Source organism: Mustela nivalis (genome assembly GCF_964662115.1).
Source record: "Mustela nivalis genome assembly, chromosome: 19".
Taxonomy (NCBI): domain Eukaryota; kingdom Metazoa; phylum Chordata; class Mammalia; order Carnivora; family Mustelidae; genus Mustela; species Mustela nivalis.
Genome location: NC_139038.1, coordinates 27644353 through 27661170, shown reverse-complemented (window position 1 = coordinate 27661170; position 16818 = coordinate 27644353). Strand labels below are relative to the sequence as shown.

At 49.5% G+C, this 16818-nt stretch overlaps 1 protein-coding gene across 37 annotated transcripts in view; it reads right to left on the bottom strand.

Moving 5' to 3' along the window:
- Window positions 1–16818, bottom strand: part of MARF1 (meiosis regulator and mRNA stability factor 1) — a 40074-nt gene that overhangs the window by 2791 nt on the left and 20465 nt on the right. For 35 of the 37 annotated variants that reach the window (XM_082714966.1, XM_082714970.1, XM_082714990.1 and 32 more), the window contains 11 exons: window positions 16542–16717; window positions 15010–15230; window positions 14104–14246; window positions 13802–13935; window positions 12497–12699; window positions 11405–11632; window positions 7913–8143; window positions 4731–4943; window positions 3439–3499; window positions 3226–3351; window positions 1605–1775 (listed from right to left, as the gene is read on the bottom strand). In XM_082714966.1, coding sequence (XP_082571092.1) covers window positions 1605–1775; window positions 3226–3351; window positions 3439–3499; window positions 4731–4943; window positions 7913–8143; window positions 11405–11632; window positions 12497–12699; window positions 13802–13935; window positions 14104–14246; window positions 15010–15230; window positions 16542–16717 — 1907 coding nt within the window. Of the gene's footprint in view, window positions 1–1604; window positions 1776–3225; window positions 3352–3438; window positions 3500–4730; window positions 4944–5827; window positions 6687–6889; window positions 7158–7416; window positions 8144–11404; window positions 11633–12496; window positions 12700–13801; window positions 13936–14103; window positions 14247–15009; window positions 15231–16541; window positions 16718–16818 lie in introns of those variants that run through there. The other 2 variants (XR_014306600.1, XR_014306601.1) reach the window with 2 other exon arrangements.

Below are 16818 nucleotides of genomic sequence, written 5' to 3'. Positions count from 1 at the left end.
AGTCTGGTATTTATAAATAAAACTACACTTCAGCTCGCTCTCCCTGGGATTACAAAGTTCTAGAAAGCTCCATTTTGGGCTATAACTCAATGGGCAATGGTGTAGACATTTTTACCCCCAGTTTGGATTCTCTGCCCATTCATTTGCTCTGTCAGGTAGTTAAAGACCTATGAGCCTCATGGGACCTAACGACTTTTCCCATGAGGAGGGGCCTCCGTGTCAGGAAGCCCCAGGCCCATTCCGTTGACTGAGGGCTGTGCCCTGCATGGATCTAAGGTGGGCAGACAGGGAGAGAAATGCACAGAGGCAGAATTAGCCTGAAATATTCAGGCAGAGAAACACGGCCATTTTTCCTGCAGTGTTTGCAGGCTGCTCTTTGGCAGAGCCCCGCCAACACAGGGGGCCACTTTTGCTTCCATGAGATGTACTGCAGCTCAGACTCCCACTGTGTGTGCATGTGCAGGGGGCCCTCACACCAGAGGCGCGGAGAGGCCCGAGTGATGGAGGGGGCGCTGAGCCCCAGCTCCCTTCTCAGGCCGGCACGCAGGAACATAGCACACAGAGCTGCCTACGCCATGCGGCATCTCTCTGTGGACCCACACATCTGCTTGAACTCGCGCAGACTAAATGCACCGCAGCTGCAACCCCACAGGCGCACTGCTATCCATCTCACACCGGCTCCTGTTGTCCTTCCAGAGGAGCACACCCCTGCTTCTGTCACACACTACATCTTCCAGTGGCAGAAGCCACGTATATGTTTCCCTACCTCCTATTCTCCAGATAAACAGCCTCCGTTCCCTCACTGGGCAACACGAGGCTGCCTCTGGATTCCCCCTGGAACGGTAAGCGGAGTGGAGAAGCACCCCTCGTGAGACACAAAGGGGAAAAGCCTCGACAAAGCAGATGGCCACCTCTCTGGAGGCCAGGCGACACAACAGCAAGACAAGAGGCTTGGGGTTCAAATCCCAGTTCAGACACTTCCCAGTCCGGCACCTGGGGCTAGTGTGGTCCTTGGTCTGTCACCCATCCTGCAGGGCTGCGGTGAGGAGGAGGTGCGAGTGTGCCGGGAGCCTCATCCCACCGCAACCCCCACCCCCCAGGTCAGTGCTGGCTGCAGCCAGCTTCCTGTCCCTTCTCAGCCCACCGTGCAGGGTCCAGAGCTCAAGTCACAGATGATCTTCCCTCCCCTGCTCATTCCACCATGATGCCCCAACCCAGGGCCATCATTGACCTGTAGGTCGGACCAGAGCTGCCGTGCACGCACGTGGGCCACCAGGTGTACCCACGAGCGGCTGCACCTTTACAAAGGCGGGCAACACAAGCCCAGGGAGCCTCCGTGGGCTTCTCCACGGCCCAGCTGCGTCATCCCTCCAGACGCACCATCGTTCCTGGGCTTGGGGCTCCCCAAGCCTGCCTGGGCTATGAATCCAACTCCGCAGGAAGACCGACCAGAAAAGAGGGTCCTGAATAATCAGTGTAGGTATTCTTGTGCCTGAAAATACGGTGTCTCCCCACCTCCGTCAAACTTTTACCATACAGGCATCGTGCTTTGATTTTTTTTAACCCAGAGAGAAAAACCTCGCGACCGAAACAGCGCATCCTACCAGAACACTCCTGAGGGTGTTCCTCAAACTGAATGAGATCAGCAGACTGGAGGACCACAGGATCCGGTCTCAGCTGTGGGGACGGCAGGCACGAAGGGACGGGTGCACACAGAAGGTCCACAGGGGAGTCACTGGTCAGGCGGAGAAGCTCCTGCTCTGTCTGGTGGGGCCCTGGACAGAGAAGGCAGGCCGGGGCTCAACTCAGGACAGCAGTCTACCATGAGTCTGTGCCTGAGGCTTTCTTTCTCAGCCTTCAAGATGAAAAGGCCAGGAAGTACTCCAGAACACAAGGTTAACAACGACAACAACAAAAACAGCAACAACTAAGCCATTAAGGGAAAGGTCTGGGTCATTCTTTGGTAAATGAAGTGCCACAAGCCAGGCTCTCCAGAATTGTGTTCAGAAACAGCAATGCCCCAAAGGGCCACACAAACACCAAAAAAGGCTCCACAATCAGGGGGAGGGGAAAGTAAGTCCTGAGAAGAGATTTAAAGTAGTTAAAAGGAGCAAAAGCTAGACCCTGGTTCTGTCACTCCCTTACTAAGTGATTCTGGGTAAGTTTTTTTTTTTTTTTTTTTGAAGATTTTATTTATTTATTTGACAGAGAAAGACACAGTGAGAGAGAAAACACAAGCAGGGGCAGTGGGATAAACATGCTTCCCGCTTAGCAGGGAGCCTGATGATGCAGAATTCCATCCCATGACCCTGGGACTAAAGGCAGACACCCAACTACTAAGCCACGCAGGAGCCCCTTGGGTAAGCTCTTTAACCTCCCAGAACTTGGGTCCCTTATTCGGAGACTGGTGGTAACTTCCCTGCAGGCTGTGCTGACAGCTGAGGGCGGGGAGTTGCTTCCCATGCTTTATGAAACGTGTAATGTGTCCTCCACACAAAGGTCACAGCAACGCTTCCAATTAGCGACTTACAGAATCATACAAAGATAAAAGTCTCATATGCAGCAATGGATTCAAACGTCTTTTGGTAAAGTTACAATTGCTACAGAGCTCAAGCTAGTCAATTTCTACCTACAGAGGAAGCTCCACATAAAATCTGAGTGGATCAATGTTCTCAAGAAGGCCCTGTGACAAAGACTCTCTCCATCCAACTTGAGCCTGGCCCTTTGAGCCTTCTTTTCCACGAGGCCTTGACCTTGGCCTTCCATGTCTGTCTGGTCCTTACCGAGCCCAGTCTTGGCAAGCATCTTGGAAGTCAGTTCTGTGAGAACTCCGCACCCCTGCTCTCTAACCAAGGCCCTCAGTCCTCCACCTCTGATATCTTCTCCTGGTGATGTGACCCCCCGCTGACCCCGCTCTGCTCCTTAACTAAAACGTCCCTGTCCATCCTTGTACTCAGAATTAACTTCCACCTCCCTCCTTGGGTGCAGCAGAGTTGACCCAATTGCAATAGTCTTAAAATACTGTTTTAGCAAATGTTCAAGAACCTGAACCATAAAATGCTATGAAGTGCCGGCTCGTTTTTCTGTTACCAATCAAACACAAGTCTGCTTTGGAGAATATACGAAGACGGCTCACTGTGGTCCTTGCCCTCACCCACTCCCCAGCCCACACCCCACCGGTTCTCCAAGAACTTCACAAGCTTGGCTGTGTTGTGCCTCGCTTACCATCGCTGCCTGCTCCAAGTTCAAGTTCCATAGCTGTGCCAGATTCAGGCACCACCGAGATGTGCTCTGTGGCCAAGGGCTGGTTTTCAGATTGGGTGGGGGCAAGCCCAAAGGAACTCAATCGACCTGGGGGACCAAGAGCAGCCGTCAGAGGGAAAAGTCAGTGGCAGAACCGGGGTTTCTGAAGCAGGGAGGGGATGGGTGCTTACTTACATTTCATGTCATTTTTTAACACTACAATTCTCTTATGACCATGTCCTTTTATCCAGACCACCTGCAGGTAAGACATACTACTGGTTAAGCAGTGGAAAAGGAGGGGAAATAAGCCCTAAGTCCAGGAAGAATGGGACCTGTTGCGCTGACCCTAGATATCTTAGAAGTCAGAAACTAACGTCAAGGAAAGTTTTTCTATACTTTCTTTAACTTTTAAAGTAACAGAAGCTGACAGAGACATGCACCTTGTAAGAAAACATGGAGTCTAAAAATGATGAGACGCAGCTTTAAAAATATTCTTTAGGGCTCTCAGAAAGACCACCTCCCCAGCACCAGTTCTGGTCTGTCAAAAGAGACAGTTCTCACACAAGAGTCCTTCCTATTTCCTCCAGAAACTAAATATACCCTAAAAGAACTAATGGGGATGTTCCAGACCCCCCAAACTAAGCTCCTGGTCCTAATCCTGAAACAGAGTCCTCGCTCCGCCTCCTCAGCAAAGCAGGAGTGGCAGCGGAGGACCCTGGCTCCCAGCACCCCCACATGCGTCAGCACCGAGTCCGGATCTCAGCCTCCCTGGGTCTTTCGCTGCCTCCTGCAATACTTTCACGCAGGTTCGGTCTCGTTATCACTCTCACCTGGGCTGGCCACATCCAGGGTCCTCGCCAAGCTCCCCCCTCCCTTCCTGCTACTCTGGACACAGCACTGACACTGGTGTTTTCAAACACAAGCCCGAGGCTCTCCACTTCTCTCCTCCAGGTCCTTCTGCTCACCTGGAGGAGCAAGGCCCTCCCCAAGTGAGCTCCCACTGCACTGGTAGGCCTCCTCCTGGTTTTTAATGCCCTCAACGTTGCACACTATTTGTCACTGCTTTGCATCTGCTTTTCCAATCCCCTCTGCCCAGACCATCCCATCTTCGTCATATAGTTCATGTCTATAAATCCTTGACATCTGGGCTCTAGAACGAACCCTGAGCCTGGGCGGGGCCCTGCCTGTGCCCCGCCTTGGGCTACCCACGGATGGCTGATCACACTGCCTCGTCATCTGCCAGGTGCCCCACTCTCCATTGCCTGACACCTTCCTGAGGAACGGAACTGCAACTTACTCACCTGGCATATACGCATTTAATAAAGGCTTGCAGAACCTAGGAGAAACGCTAGCATCATCCCTTTCATGCCAACAGTATGTCCTTCAAAATGCCTGCCATGTCATTACTCTGGCAGCATTTCCTGACTGTGTTCAGGAGAGTCTGGGGCTCTCCCGGAAGACCCCCTCCAGGCTCCAGGGACACCCACCTGCGGGATTGCTCCCAAGAGCTCCTCCACGCTGCTGCAGCCATAGGTCTCGGGCTGCAGGGTTTCTCCGACGTATTTGGTATAGGCCACGGAAAACTCATGGAGAAAAAGCTGCTGGTAGTGGTATGTATGAAGCAAAGAGCGCACGTTCTTGGCAAACAAGTAGAGGCTCGTAAGCCTCACACACTCCTCTGTCTTATCATTGGTGAAAACCTGATCCAAGAGAAAAATGCAACATTAGAGATTCCCGAGTGGCGCGCCTGCAGGGGTCTCAGCAGGTTAAGTGTCTGCCTTCAGCTCAGGTCATGATCTCAGGGTCCTGGGATGGAGCCCTGTGTCGGGCCCCCTGCTCAGCGGGGAGTGTGCTTCTCCCTCTGCCTCTGCCCCTCAATTGTCCTCTCTCGCCCGCATGCTCCTCTCTCTCTCTCTCTGACAAATAACTAAAATCTTAAAAAAAAAAAAACAAACAAACAAAGAACAAACTTCCGGAGTGACTAGTCCCAGCCTCCTGCTGAGAGTAAAAAGGTACCAAATCAACTGAGCCTGGGAGGAGGGGGGCGCTCATTCAAGGATCTCCGCCCACAGCAAGTGCTATCTTAGAGCAAACTACAGTTCTCCCTGTCTGTCTCAGATGGCTGAGGTCTGGGGAAATGGCGTGTCAGAAAGGCAGGAAACTAGAAGATGTGCGGTCTCAAAAAAAAAAGGAGACCGTAAGGAGAAGAGGCAAACCCCCAGAGTGAGAGCACTGCATCAGACAGCGGGGACGGAGGCCAACGAACCCCCTCGCCCAAAGTGGGGGTCCCAGGAACTCTGTGCTGCAGGATGACATCAGTCTTCTTTAAAAAAAAAAAGGACGGGGTGGGGGGTTAGAAGGAAGAAACCCCAAAGCTCTTCTGTCCTCAAGTAAACAAATTTCTTTACCATAAACCTTTCTAGAGTCTTTAATGTGCACTGATAAATCTCCAAGGGAAGGGGTATTTCCCAGCCCAAGCTGGCCGCGGAAAGCCTTCTGTCTTGGGTTATCCGTTCATGCTGCCTAGAACCACTATTCACGTAATAGATAATCAACAGAGTTTTCAAAATGTTGGATGTGATGCTTTTTTTTTCCTTCTTAAGATTTTATTTATTTGATAGAGAAAGATACAGAGAAAGAGGGAATGGGGGGGTGGGAGAGAGTGGGAGGAGAAGCAGGTTTCCTGCAAGGCAGGGAGCCCAGTGTGGAGCTCGATCCCAGGACCTTGGGATCATGACCCGAGCCAAAGGCAGATGCTCAACCACTGAGCCACCCAGGCGCCCCCCTGTTGGATGTGATATTGTGAGGACAAACCAGAGCTGGACAGTAAAGGTGGAAAACAGTTTTTATTCAAGAACTATCCCCAATAAAAGGAAAGAACCTCAGTGCAGAATTGGGCTCCAACAAAGAGAAGTGAAGATTTATAGCTGGTGGAGGGCTGGCGGGTGTTGGTGGACGGAAAATTACCAAGACATCCAAGGTCATGGTCTAGTCTAGAAGGCGGCTCCCAGGAGCCTGGCCTGGGTATGGCTAAGGAGAGAGTTTCTGTCAATCTCTCTCAATTATTTAGTTATCCATCATATGGTTATATGGTATCAATGGGGCAACACATTTTTCCCACGTTGCTAGACTTTACTGGTTAATACCCTATTTAGAACCACTGTGTTTTGGAGGACAAAATTAGTTAGGTTTTCGGTATTAAAGTTGCTTTGGATTCATAAAATTAAGTGGTGAGGTTTTTTTCTTTTGTCTTTTTGTTTTGCTTTTAACATGGCCTACATGGTTTTTAGGAAGCTGGGAGTTATTCTTCAAAGTTAGTTAAAAATTCGCCTGGGTGGGGCGCCTGGGTGGCTCAGTGGGTTAAGCCGCTGCCTTCGGCTCAGGTCATGATCTCAGGGTCCTGGGATCGAGTCCCGCATCGGGCTCTCTGCTCAGCAGGGAGCCTGCTTCCCTCTCTCTCTCTCTGCCTGCCTCTCCATCTACTTGTGATTTCTCTCTGTCAAATAAATAAATAAAATCTTAAAAAAAAAAAAAAAAAAAATTCGCCTGGGTGGCTCACTGGGTTAAGCCGCTGCCTTCGGCTCGGGTCATGATCTCAGGGTCCTGGGATCGAGTCCCACATCGGGCTCTCTGCTCAGCAGGGAGCCTGCTTCCTCCTCTCTCTCTCTGCCTGCCTCTCTGCCTACTTGTGATCTCTCTCTGTCAAATAAATAAATAAAATCTTAAAAAAAAAAAAAATTCAACTGTTAACCTATCTGGTTCCAGTGTCTTTTTCATTGGTAAAATTTCAATGATCTTAGAGCTTCCTTTGTGGTAACTGGTCAAAATTTTTTTTCAAAGATTTTATTTAGGGGCACCTGGGGGACTCAGTCAGTTAAGCGTCTGCCTTCAGCTCAGGTCATGATCCCAGGGTCCTGGGATCAAGTCCCACATCAGGCTCCCTGCTCAGTGGGGAGTCTGCTTCTCCCTCTCACTCTGCCTGCCACTGCCCCAGCTTGTGCTCTCTCTCTCTCTGCATCAAATAAATATTTTATCTACTTGAGAGAGAGAGAGATCATGAGCACGGGGGAAGGGTAGAGGGAGAAGTAGACTCCCCACTGAGTAGATAGTCTGATGCGGGGCTCAATCCCAGGACCCGGGGATCATGACCTGAGCTGAGCCAGAGGTAGATGCTTAACAGACTGAGCCACCAAGGTGCCCCAGCTGGTATAATTTTTCACTTCTTGGGTCAATTTTGTTAATTTGGCAGGGGTGGGGGGTGCTTATCTACATCTGTAATATTCTTCTGTGATTCTTCTCATCTTAAGTGCTATTCTTATAGTCTACCCGGATGACCAGCCTTCACTTCTGACCTGTGTCTGACTGATGACAGCCCCCCAGCCACCCACACACCATCTATATCGTCAGAAAGCGCTGCCAGCAGCAAACTGCAGCCTGGCATAGCATGAAAGCACCCCAGCTCAGGACTCAGGAGGCCAGGGCTTCCCCCTTACCTGGGCACTCAACTGGGCAAGGTGCCTGCACCCCTGCCCTGCCTCATATGTTCAACCACAAAACAGCTGACTGGTCCTTCACTGCTCTACAGCCTCCAAGCCAGACCATCAGGTGACCCCGGAGCAGTTCAGCAGACCTCAGGAAGATGGCTCTACAGAACCGTTAGCACTCGTACCTCCACTAAGTAGGGCAGACTCTTCAGAAGTTCGGTCAAGGTCATGAATCCGTATTCACAGGGGTTGAGGGGAACACTGTGGGTGGTTTCGTAATGTCTCTTGAGTTCATCGACAGAAAGGTGGGCAGCTCCTTCCCAAGACATCAGCAACACCAGCAGCTGGGCAGTGAGGGCGCGCAGGGACTTGCGGTTGATCAGCTGGATCTGTTTGCCCGACTCCATGTCAGCAATCTGGGGGAACAAGAGGCCCAGGGTTCCCCAGCTCGAGAGCGGCACACTGGCCACAGCCACCCGGTTCAGCTACTGTCCTCTGGGCTAGGGAGACCAACAGAGGGAAAACCTCTACTCCCTTCTCCTACACAGAAGTCAATGCCCGAGTTTGTTTTCAGCTGCTGTGAGACACCGGAGCGGGAACTGTCCTCTCCCTTTCCGCGGGTCCACGATCAGAGTGGAGCCCTCTCTTACAGCACTCCTCCCACTCCCCTATGGAAGGAGGTAAGACTGGCCGGCTGACATGCAGTGACCCAAGACCCTGAACTGAAGATTGCTGCACTCAAGTCAGGGACAGTCTAGACTGCCGGCGACGGTCCACAGGGCTGCTCTGCAGACCGACTCACCCCCCCTCTGGGGCCCAGAGCAGACTGAAGGCCCACTCTGACTAAAGGCCCCCGCACTTCTCTAGTCCATCATCGCTAGCCTGCAAGTGAGTATTTTCCTATCAGACGACATGTCTCACCCTTGTTTCTCAAGGAGACACAGGGTCGGAGGCGGGGGGCTTCTGGAAAAGACACAGGTGGGCACCGGTGGGCACACTTGGGATTGCCAGCTACTTTGGGGGACCAAAGAGCAGGTAAAGAAACAAGCAAGGGCTAACCGAGAGCAGCCTTGGGCCGAGGAACAGGCTGATCTGAGCCATCCCTGGACTTAGAACCAGCAGAGCTTCAGTATGCACAAGCTTAGGTGCTGGGAGGCGAGCCAAGTTTACAGTTGTCTGGTCTCCCAGCCAAGACCACAGGTCTCAGTGCCTCGGTCAGGGCTGGGTAATCAGAGGCTCGTACTCTCTGGGGCTCTGGGTTCATAATCCCAGACGCTCACCCAGAGCCAAGGCAGGAGGTTAGCAGGTAGACCCTCTACCCCACTTATAGTGGTTACAGATCCATGGAGATTTATTTCAACGAGAGATTTCCTCTGCAAACACAAGGTTTAATCAAGCAACAGATTCAAGTCTAGGGGTATCCAAGCCATATCCTCTGATGCCCAGACCATTGCTACAACTCCATTCTTTCAAGGAAAAAAAATTAAAAGTTGCCCTTTTGATGCTACTTAGAGACATCTCCCAACTCTGAACCCACACTACACAACAGAATCAACTGCGGAGCCTATAAAAAATGCCAACGCTCAGAGCACACTGGCACTTACTACATCAGAACATCAGAGGCAGGGGTGAAGTTCGGGCATCAGCATTTCCCAGAGGCTCCTGGGAGAGGCAGCAGCAGGCTGGGAGCACACCAGAGCCCCTCCGATCCCTCCCCATCCTGACTGCTGGCGCCCCAACTCCCCACTCACTTGCCCTGGCTCTTCCAAGTGTCTGCTCACGGCTTAGACTTGCTATCGACTGGAGCCCATCACTGCCTTCGCACACTGGGTGACCGAGCAACCAGGAGGGCTACCCCACCGCATGGCCTCTCCGTTCCTCATCCACCCCATCTCCAGGCACATCCTCTCCTACTTGATTCCATCCAGAACCCCACGCCCAGGTCACACTTGGGATTGCCAGCTACTGGCCACTTCCCAAGCAGCTCATGCACACTCCCCACGCAAACCGCATGCGAAAGAATGTGTGGGCCAGACGCTGCGGTGGGGAGGCTGGAAAGAGAGTCCAGTGATCGGCTCTGCTTCCCGTTCCCCAGCTGCACCTGCATGGACTCCCATGTCCTCCAATTCAGGGCCTCTCCCTTCTTCACACGCTCCTCTTTTGTTCACGTTGGCACACAGGTCATTAATTCATTGCCTTTCTGGTCATATTCCCTAAACTCCTTTGTCCCTGGGCCTTTTCTCTGCACTGTCTGGCAAACTCCCGCCTTGAGGCCAACTGTCTGCTTTCCCCGTGCCTGCGCCAAAGCAGCCCGATGCCACTGACCCTCCCCGAGGCAGCCCTGCAATAGCGCTACGGGTCCCACCTCCCTCCTGCAGAGCTCCCCCTACTCCCAGTTCCCCCGCCTGAGGTCCTGGCGGGTCCCAAGCACCATGACAGCCACTTGGATCTTGAATCAGGTCTCTTTCAGTCCCTCCCTCTTCTTCCCAGTCAGGAACATCAAACTTACGCAGTCACCCTACATTCTCTCCCTTCAGTCACAGTACTAGCATCAGGGCTGTGCCTCCTTCCGCTGAATGCAATTCCCAGGCCTGCCTCCCCAGGAACCCCACCCTGCCACCTTGTCTCCACTTTGTGTACTTCTCTTCCTCGAGCAGATCCTTCCCTGTGGCTCTCATAATGCTCAAGGCTCTCCACCTGGGAGCGAAGCAGCCACCAGAGCGCACACTGGCCCACTCTGTCCTGTGCTCTCCTCGCGTGCTGCTCGCCCTCTCCTCCCCACGGATACACAAGCCAAAAAGCTGTCTGCATTACCTGTCACTATTGGCATGTCCTAGTCCTCCTGCCTCAACCCACTCCGTGTGCCCTTCTTTGGTCCCCACACACTGGTGCTGACCCTGTCCTGGCCCGCCACACTAAGTCCCCCCACTAGCTAGGCCTGAAGGTCACATTACTTAGTCCCTCCCTCACCCATCCTCCCAGCGGGCGGCACTGGGAGCAAGCCACACTCCTGGTGTCCTTCCTGCTCTCCGGCAGCTCCTTCTCTGTCTCCTGAGAAAGTTTTTCTCCCTTTAATCACACAGCACATAACTGGATTCCATCCAGATTTGGAACTGGGGCTGACCCCAACTAGGTATGTTTTCCCTTTCACGGCTCCCTCCTTATAGTGAGTTTTCTTGGTCCTGTGCAGGAAGCAGCCTGAGACTGTCCAGCTGCTCTGCCTAGGATGGGGAGGGTCAGCTCAGCCCCGGGCAGGCAGAGGAAGTTACCCTCTCCAGTTGTAAGCCTGGCCTGCTCCTAAATCTACTCAAGTGGGTCAGAATCCGAAAGGGCTGTAACCTGTGATTATAGTCTCCCCACACTGTCAGAGACCACAATCGGCTTAGAAGGATACTCCTGAGAAGAAACAACGTCAGATAAAACAGAGACCTCCTCAGCTCAGAGAGACATTACTTCCGCGAGGCCTCGAAGAAACACACCAGAGCGAGACCAAAACTCTTCAAACCAAAGTCCCCTCCTACTACCTAGTAATGCATTAATGGCACATGAAGCACTCACTTCCTGTGAAGAGAGAACCAGCGCTGGGGTGAACAAGGAAATGCTAAGCACAGGTAAGCATCCCGGGGAAGATGCTGCCGCGGCCATATTTTCATCCATAAAAACAAAGATCTGCTCACCTTTACCACATGGCAGAGTTTCTGTGTTAAAGCCGAAACTGAACTGACATCATAGTCTTGGAGACGAAATGTGTAACCGAAAGTTTTAGCGTATTCTGTAAGCAGATCTGTCATCATAAGGCAGTTATCCTTCTGGGACCGAAGGAGTTTGACGAACTGGGCAGCCAGAGCTTTGACTCGTTCCACCTCTGTCAAAGTGAGGATTTTTTCTTCTCCGCATTCCAATACCTTGGAAAACACGCAGGGAGGAGGAAGGCAACAGTGAACCAGTTCGGACTGTTCACGCAATTCCAGGGCACGTAAACATATACACTTAGTAACTGAGAAGCACTCGGGGGGCTCTTCTGTGGATACAGAGCTTCAGTTTTGCAAGATTTTAGTACCACTGAAATGCACACTTAAAAAAGGGTTAACGAGGGGCACCTGGGTGGCTCAGTGGTTTGGGCTGCTGCCTTTGGCTCGGGTCATGATCTCAGGGTCCTGGGATCGAGCCCCGCATCGGGCTCCCTGCTCCGCAGGAAGCCTGCTTCCCTCTCTCTCTCTCTCTGCCTGCCTCTCTGCCTACTTGTGATCTCCGTCTTTCAAATAAATAAATAAAATTAAAAAAAAAAAAAAAGGGTTAACGAGGTAATGTGTATTTTATCACCTATGAGAAAAATTTTAAAAGTTCTTGAAGGGTCAAAAATAGTAATACGAATAAAATCAACAACAGAAATCTGGTTCAACGTCACTCAACAGCCAAGCATTCACATCACCTCACAGACTCATCCCCACTGCCAACCTGAGAGATTCGAGAAGTATGGCACTAACAGAACAATATTCCATTTAAGAAATCAAACTGTTTAATCTTTTTTTTTTTCAGTAATTACCCTGAAACAAATTCAAAGAATAATTTCTTTATTAAAGTTTAAAAACACACATTTACCTAGAAATACTAAGTACTGAGCCAACAACAAAGCTTCTCTGATAAAAATATTGAAGGTTTCCCTCCTATTTCCTAACTCCCTATTCCCAGGAAAAACAGACCTGGAAAAGAAAAATTTCCCCCCATATATTGCTCAGAAAAGGAAAACTGGAAACCTCTTCACTCACTTGTAAAATATCAGGTATGGCTTCAAAAAGTTCAAGTAGTTTAGTAAACCCGTAGTACGCGAGCTTGCACTGCCGGCCAAAGTGGTGGTGGTAGGAGGGAATAAACTTGTTAAAGGGCATCCGGAAGTGCGGCTGATGCCGCAGCAAATCCACAACATCCTTGGAGAACTGTTTTGTCCTTTCTATTTCATCCTGGGTACGCTCTTAAAAAAGAAAAAACAAATCACAGTTTTCTTCCATTCATATGTGTCGAACCTGACTGCTGTATTAGTCCTATGCACAGATGACAAGAGATACCATCTCTGCCTTCCAAACACATGCAACCTAAAATAAACACGTTCATGTTCTCTCTCTGCAGAATGGTTTTCAAACTCAGTCAAGGGCACAGCACCAGGAAGCCAGGAGACTACTACGGTGTACTATGAAAGACACATACATACACCCCCATGTAGTTTCGCCTTACAAGCTAGGTGTATTTTCTCTAGCTCTCCATCCCTCACTTCTATCCTGTATATATGCACATGACATACTTCTAGGTCTCTGTACTTGAAAGAGTAACCAAGAAATTATTTCTGTAAAGTTGCATTTCTGAAAAGCTACACATTTTTTGTGCCTTCTAATCTTCGGTTAAAATTGCTAGCAGGACAGAGTATCAGGCAACAAAAGTTTATCAAAAACACAGGGGAGAAAAAGCTTCAATTGCAATTTTTGCTTCTATTAATTTTTAAATCAGAATCTGGAAGACTGACATGACTCACTCCAAAAGCTTTCAGAGATTATGATTTCACGAACAGGAGTGTTCTGCAGGAGCACAGGTTAGGAATCACGGATTAATAATACTGGGAGAACATGGCAGTAGGTACACGTAACTTTACTTATCTCAGCTCCCAGAGCTTAATCAGAAGGACCAAAATGAGAAAGTCAAAACATTTGCTTGGATCTTCTTTCTTTCTCAAGAGTGCACAGTCAAGTAGCTCAGTTAAAGAGGAGACAAGCAACAGCCATGGTAACTGTCTCTCAGCTGGATAATTATGGGGCCAACAGCCACAGACAGGCTGAAGAAGGCGTTTCAAGAAAGTGCTGCTTATGCCCGTCTTTCCCCTACAGTGAATTCTAAAAACCTAGCTTGCTTTTCTTGTTGGCAAGTGGCCGCACCTGCTCTGAAGAACCCCAGATCCAATGTACCTCGATAGTTCTCACGATGCACTTTCCATGGAATCTTCAGGAACCATGGAGGCGGGGAAAGGTCATAGGATTCCTTGTTAAGATACACAACTGTCGAACAGCACATTTAGGTCAACATACCTCTCTTGGGGATACAAATCACCGTTTCATTATCTTGTTGGGACAAGCAGATCGTTGTGTCTGGGATTTCTGAGACAATATCGATCAACTCACAAACACCATATTCGGTGACATCCCAGTCTTTTGAGAAACACCTAGAATTCAACCAGGGAAGTGGGTAAAGAATCAGAAATATCACTTGCAATCTTTCTCAAAAATCCTAAACAGAAAACGCTGGATAATGATTTTAAATCTGTGGGAAGAAAAAGTGTTCTGAAGTATGTGCTTTCTTTTTTGACCCCCCGCCCTTCTCATCAACTCACCAATGATAAGCCTGTGAGAACTCCCTCACAATGACCTGTTTGCTGGCTTGGGATTTGAGAAGTTTTAGTAAATCCTGAGTAAAGCGCTTCACCTGGGCCCTGTGGGTAAGGGTCAACAGACGTTTGGAGCCCATTCCGAGAATCTGCAAATCAAACACTTTGATTATTTATACTTGTCAGACCTTGGCACGTACTGACTCTCTGGGTGATGGCATTCCCTCTCTCTCCTGTTACCCGTCTTGGAGAACAAGTACTTTTATGTATGGGATCTGCATTTTTAAATACATGTAGGTCAACAGAATGCAGACGGTCAAAATGAACGACTGTCAAGTGCCAGAGGTCCCTCCCCCGTTTTGTTTGCCCTTTATACCCCTTCCCAACTAGTCATGAGTACGGAAATAAAAAGCCCATTATTAATCTGGGCAACCAATTTCTACTAAATTTCAACTAAATGCAACTACTAATTTCAACTAAACTCTACAAAAGACAGCCCAGGTGTTCCAGGCCAGTTTGTAAGCTGGAAGCTGTTTTATGGGTAAGAAGCTATGGAACAAGCTAAATTAATAGGGTCAAGACTCCTTAGGAACCAACGCTAGGCTCCAGCCCAGGAGCTGGTCTTTAACTCATTGATGAGAGCTAAGCCCATGTTCATGGCAGCTCCTCTGTAAGAGTGAACAATCCTGGAGAGTCCTGAGCTAGGGAGAGGAAGGTCAGTCTACAGAGATTAGAAGGAAAATACTCTCAGTGCTCTGAGGGGTTCCTTTTTTATGTTTAAACTCACAGTTTTCTAGAAAAACTGAGAAGCCACCCCGAATGAGGTTACCAGCTATTCTGTTTCCCTGAAGGAGCCGAGGCCATAGAAAAAAGTTCCTGTCATTAAGCAAATAATCCTTAATCCTTCCTTACCTGCAATACGTGAGGCACGGCTTCCAATAATTCTATCAGCTTGGAATATCCATAGTCTGATACCCGACACTGCTTTGCAAAATGGTGGTGGTAAGACGGGATGAAATTACTGATGGGGATGACACAGGACGGCTGGCTCTTCAACAGGTCGATCACTTCCCTGCTGAACTGGATCAGCTGGGGGTTGCCCACAGGACTTTTAGAACGCAGAAGCCAAGGATCTAGACAGGGAGAGAAAGAGAAAATGCCTGAGACAGGATCTCACCCCTGAAAGAAAGCCAACTAACTTTGCCCTCCCTTGCCTCAGCTCAACCATAACCAAGGAGATGAGACCAAAGGGCCGCTGTACTTCTCAGCATCTACACTCAGGTCCCATATAATCTATGGACAAGCACAACTTCTTCATGGGCTGGCAGATGCTTTACCACTACTTCTCAAAGTTCTGTAGTCAAAGTAAAGCATAGGTCAGCAGAGTGTTAACTTAAAGCAGAATTACACAGGAGGTTTCCAGCTTGTAAACTGGTTGTATTTCAGAGGTTCATTTGGACTTGGTCCCATGGAACATACTTTCCGACAGAAACAAATTTACAAATGGGGAGCAAGCAGGTAGCCCAGAAAAGTCTAATTAACCTGTAGGGAAGCCGAAAACATCGTGCAGGAAACCATGGAAAGCAGTAATGTAAAACCTGCCGATATAAAACTAAGAAAGAGATTCTTGTATTTATCTTGAATGTCCATGTAATTAAGAAAAAGTTTTAATTATGAGAGTAGAATCCAATGGAAACGTTTCTACAAGACTAATAGACTGACGACAAAAGAGGAAGAGAAAGAGCACAGTGCATGGGAGCCTGAGCAGTCTAGGACTGAGGGGAAAGGCAGGAGAAGGTGGTAAGCAGCTCTGATACAAATGTTTCTCCTTCCCTGGTAATCCTTGCGGGGGGGGCGGGGGGGGGGTAGGCGCATAGGAGGAAGTGGTCAGGGTCAAAAAGAAGGAAGTATCGTTAGGCAGGCAACAATATTCAGCCCCATTCACAAGTGGTAGGATTAACACCTGCAGCCTGGGAGGAGGCCTGGAACCACTCACTCACCCAAAGCTAGGTTTACATTTCCTGGTCCTTTACACGGAAAGCTAAATCTGTTTTCACATTTATCCAAGTCACAAACGTTGACCAAAACAAATTTGAAAGATAAACCTGCATTTAGCAGTATTTCTTTCAAATACCTTGAAACCATTTTTTAAAAAGGCCGGTCAACTGACGAGCCAAAAAGCTTCACAAAATTAGGTGGATCTAAAGGTATTTGTAACAGTGAAATGTGGCTTTTAAACTTTTTTACAGAATTTACGCTGGAACTTGCAAGACATCTGGTTCTGTCAGACCTTCAGCACCTTGGAGAAGTTTCAGTTTTTACAACAACAGCCGACATTAACGGTGCTTCGCGCTTGGCAGACAGTGCTGCCATGCAAGACAAAAGCCAACGGCTTCCTCTCCCAGTGGCTGGTGGCTCAGAACACTCCAGGGCCTGCCTCCTACCTGTGTTTGGAGGCGGGGGCTTGTTGTGGATCCATCTGACCACTTTGATGCCACTCTGCGCAGTGGCAATGTTTACTCCCGGAACGCAGGTGACGAGGTGTTCTAAGGGAACGCCCGCTTGATTCTCCTGCACTACTTCCAGCTCGCCAAACTCTGCAGCGTAACAATCTGGAAAGCTGCAGTGGGGGACAGGGAGGCTAATCAAACTAACGGAAAAGCAAAGCACCTGCTACACAGAAATCTTTATTTGAATATATCCACTCATAAATCCTTTCTC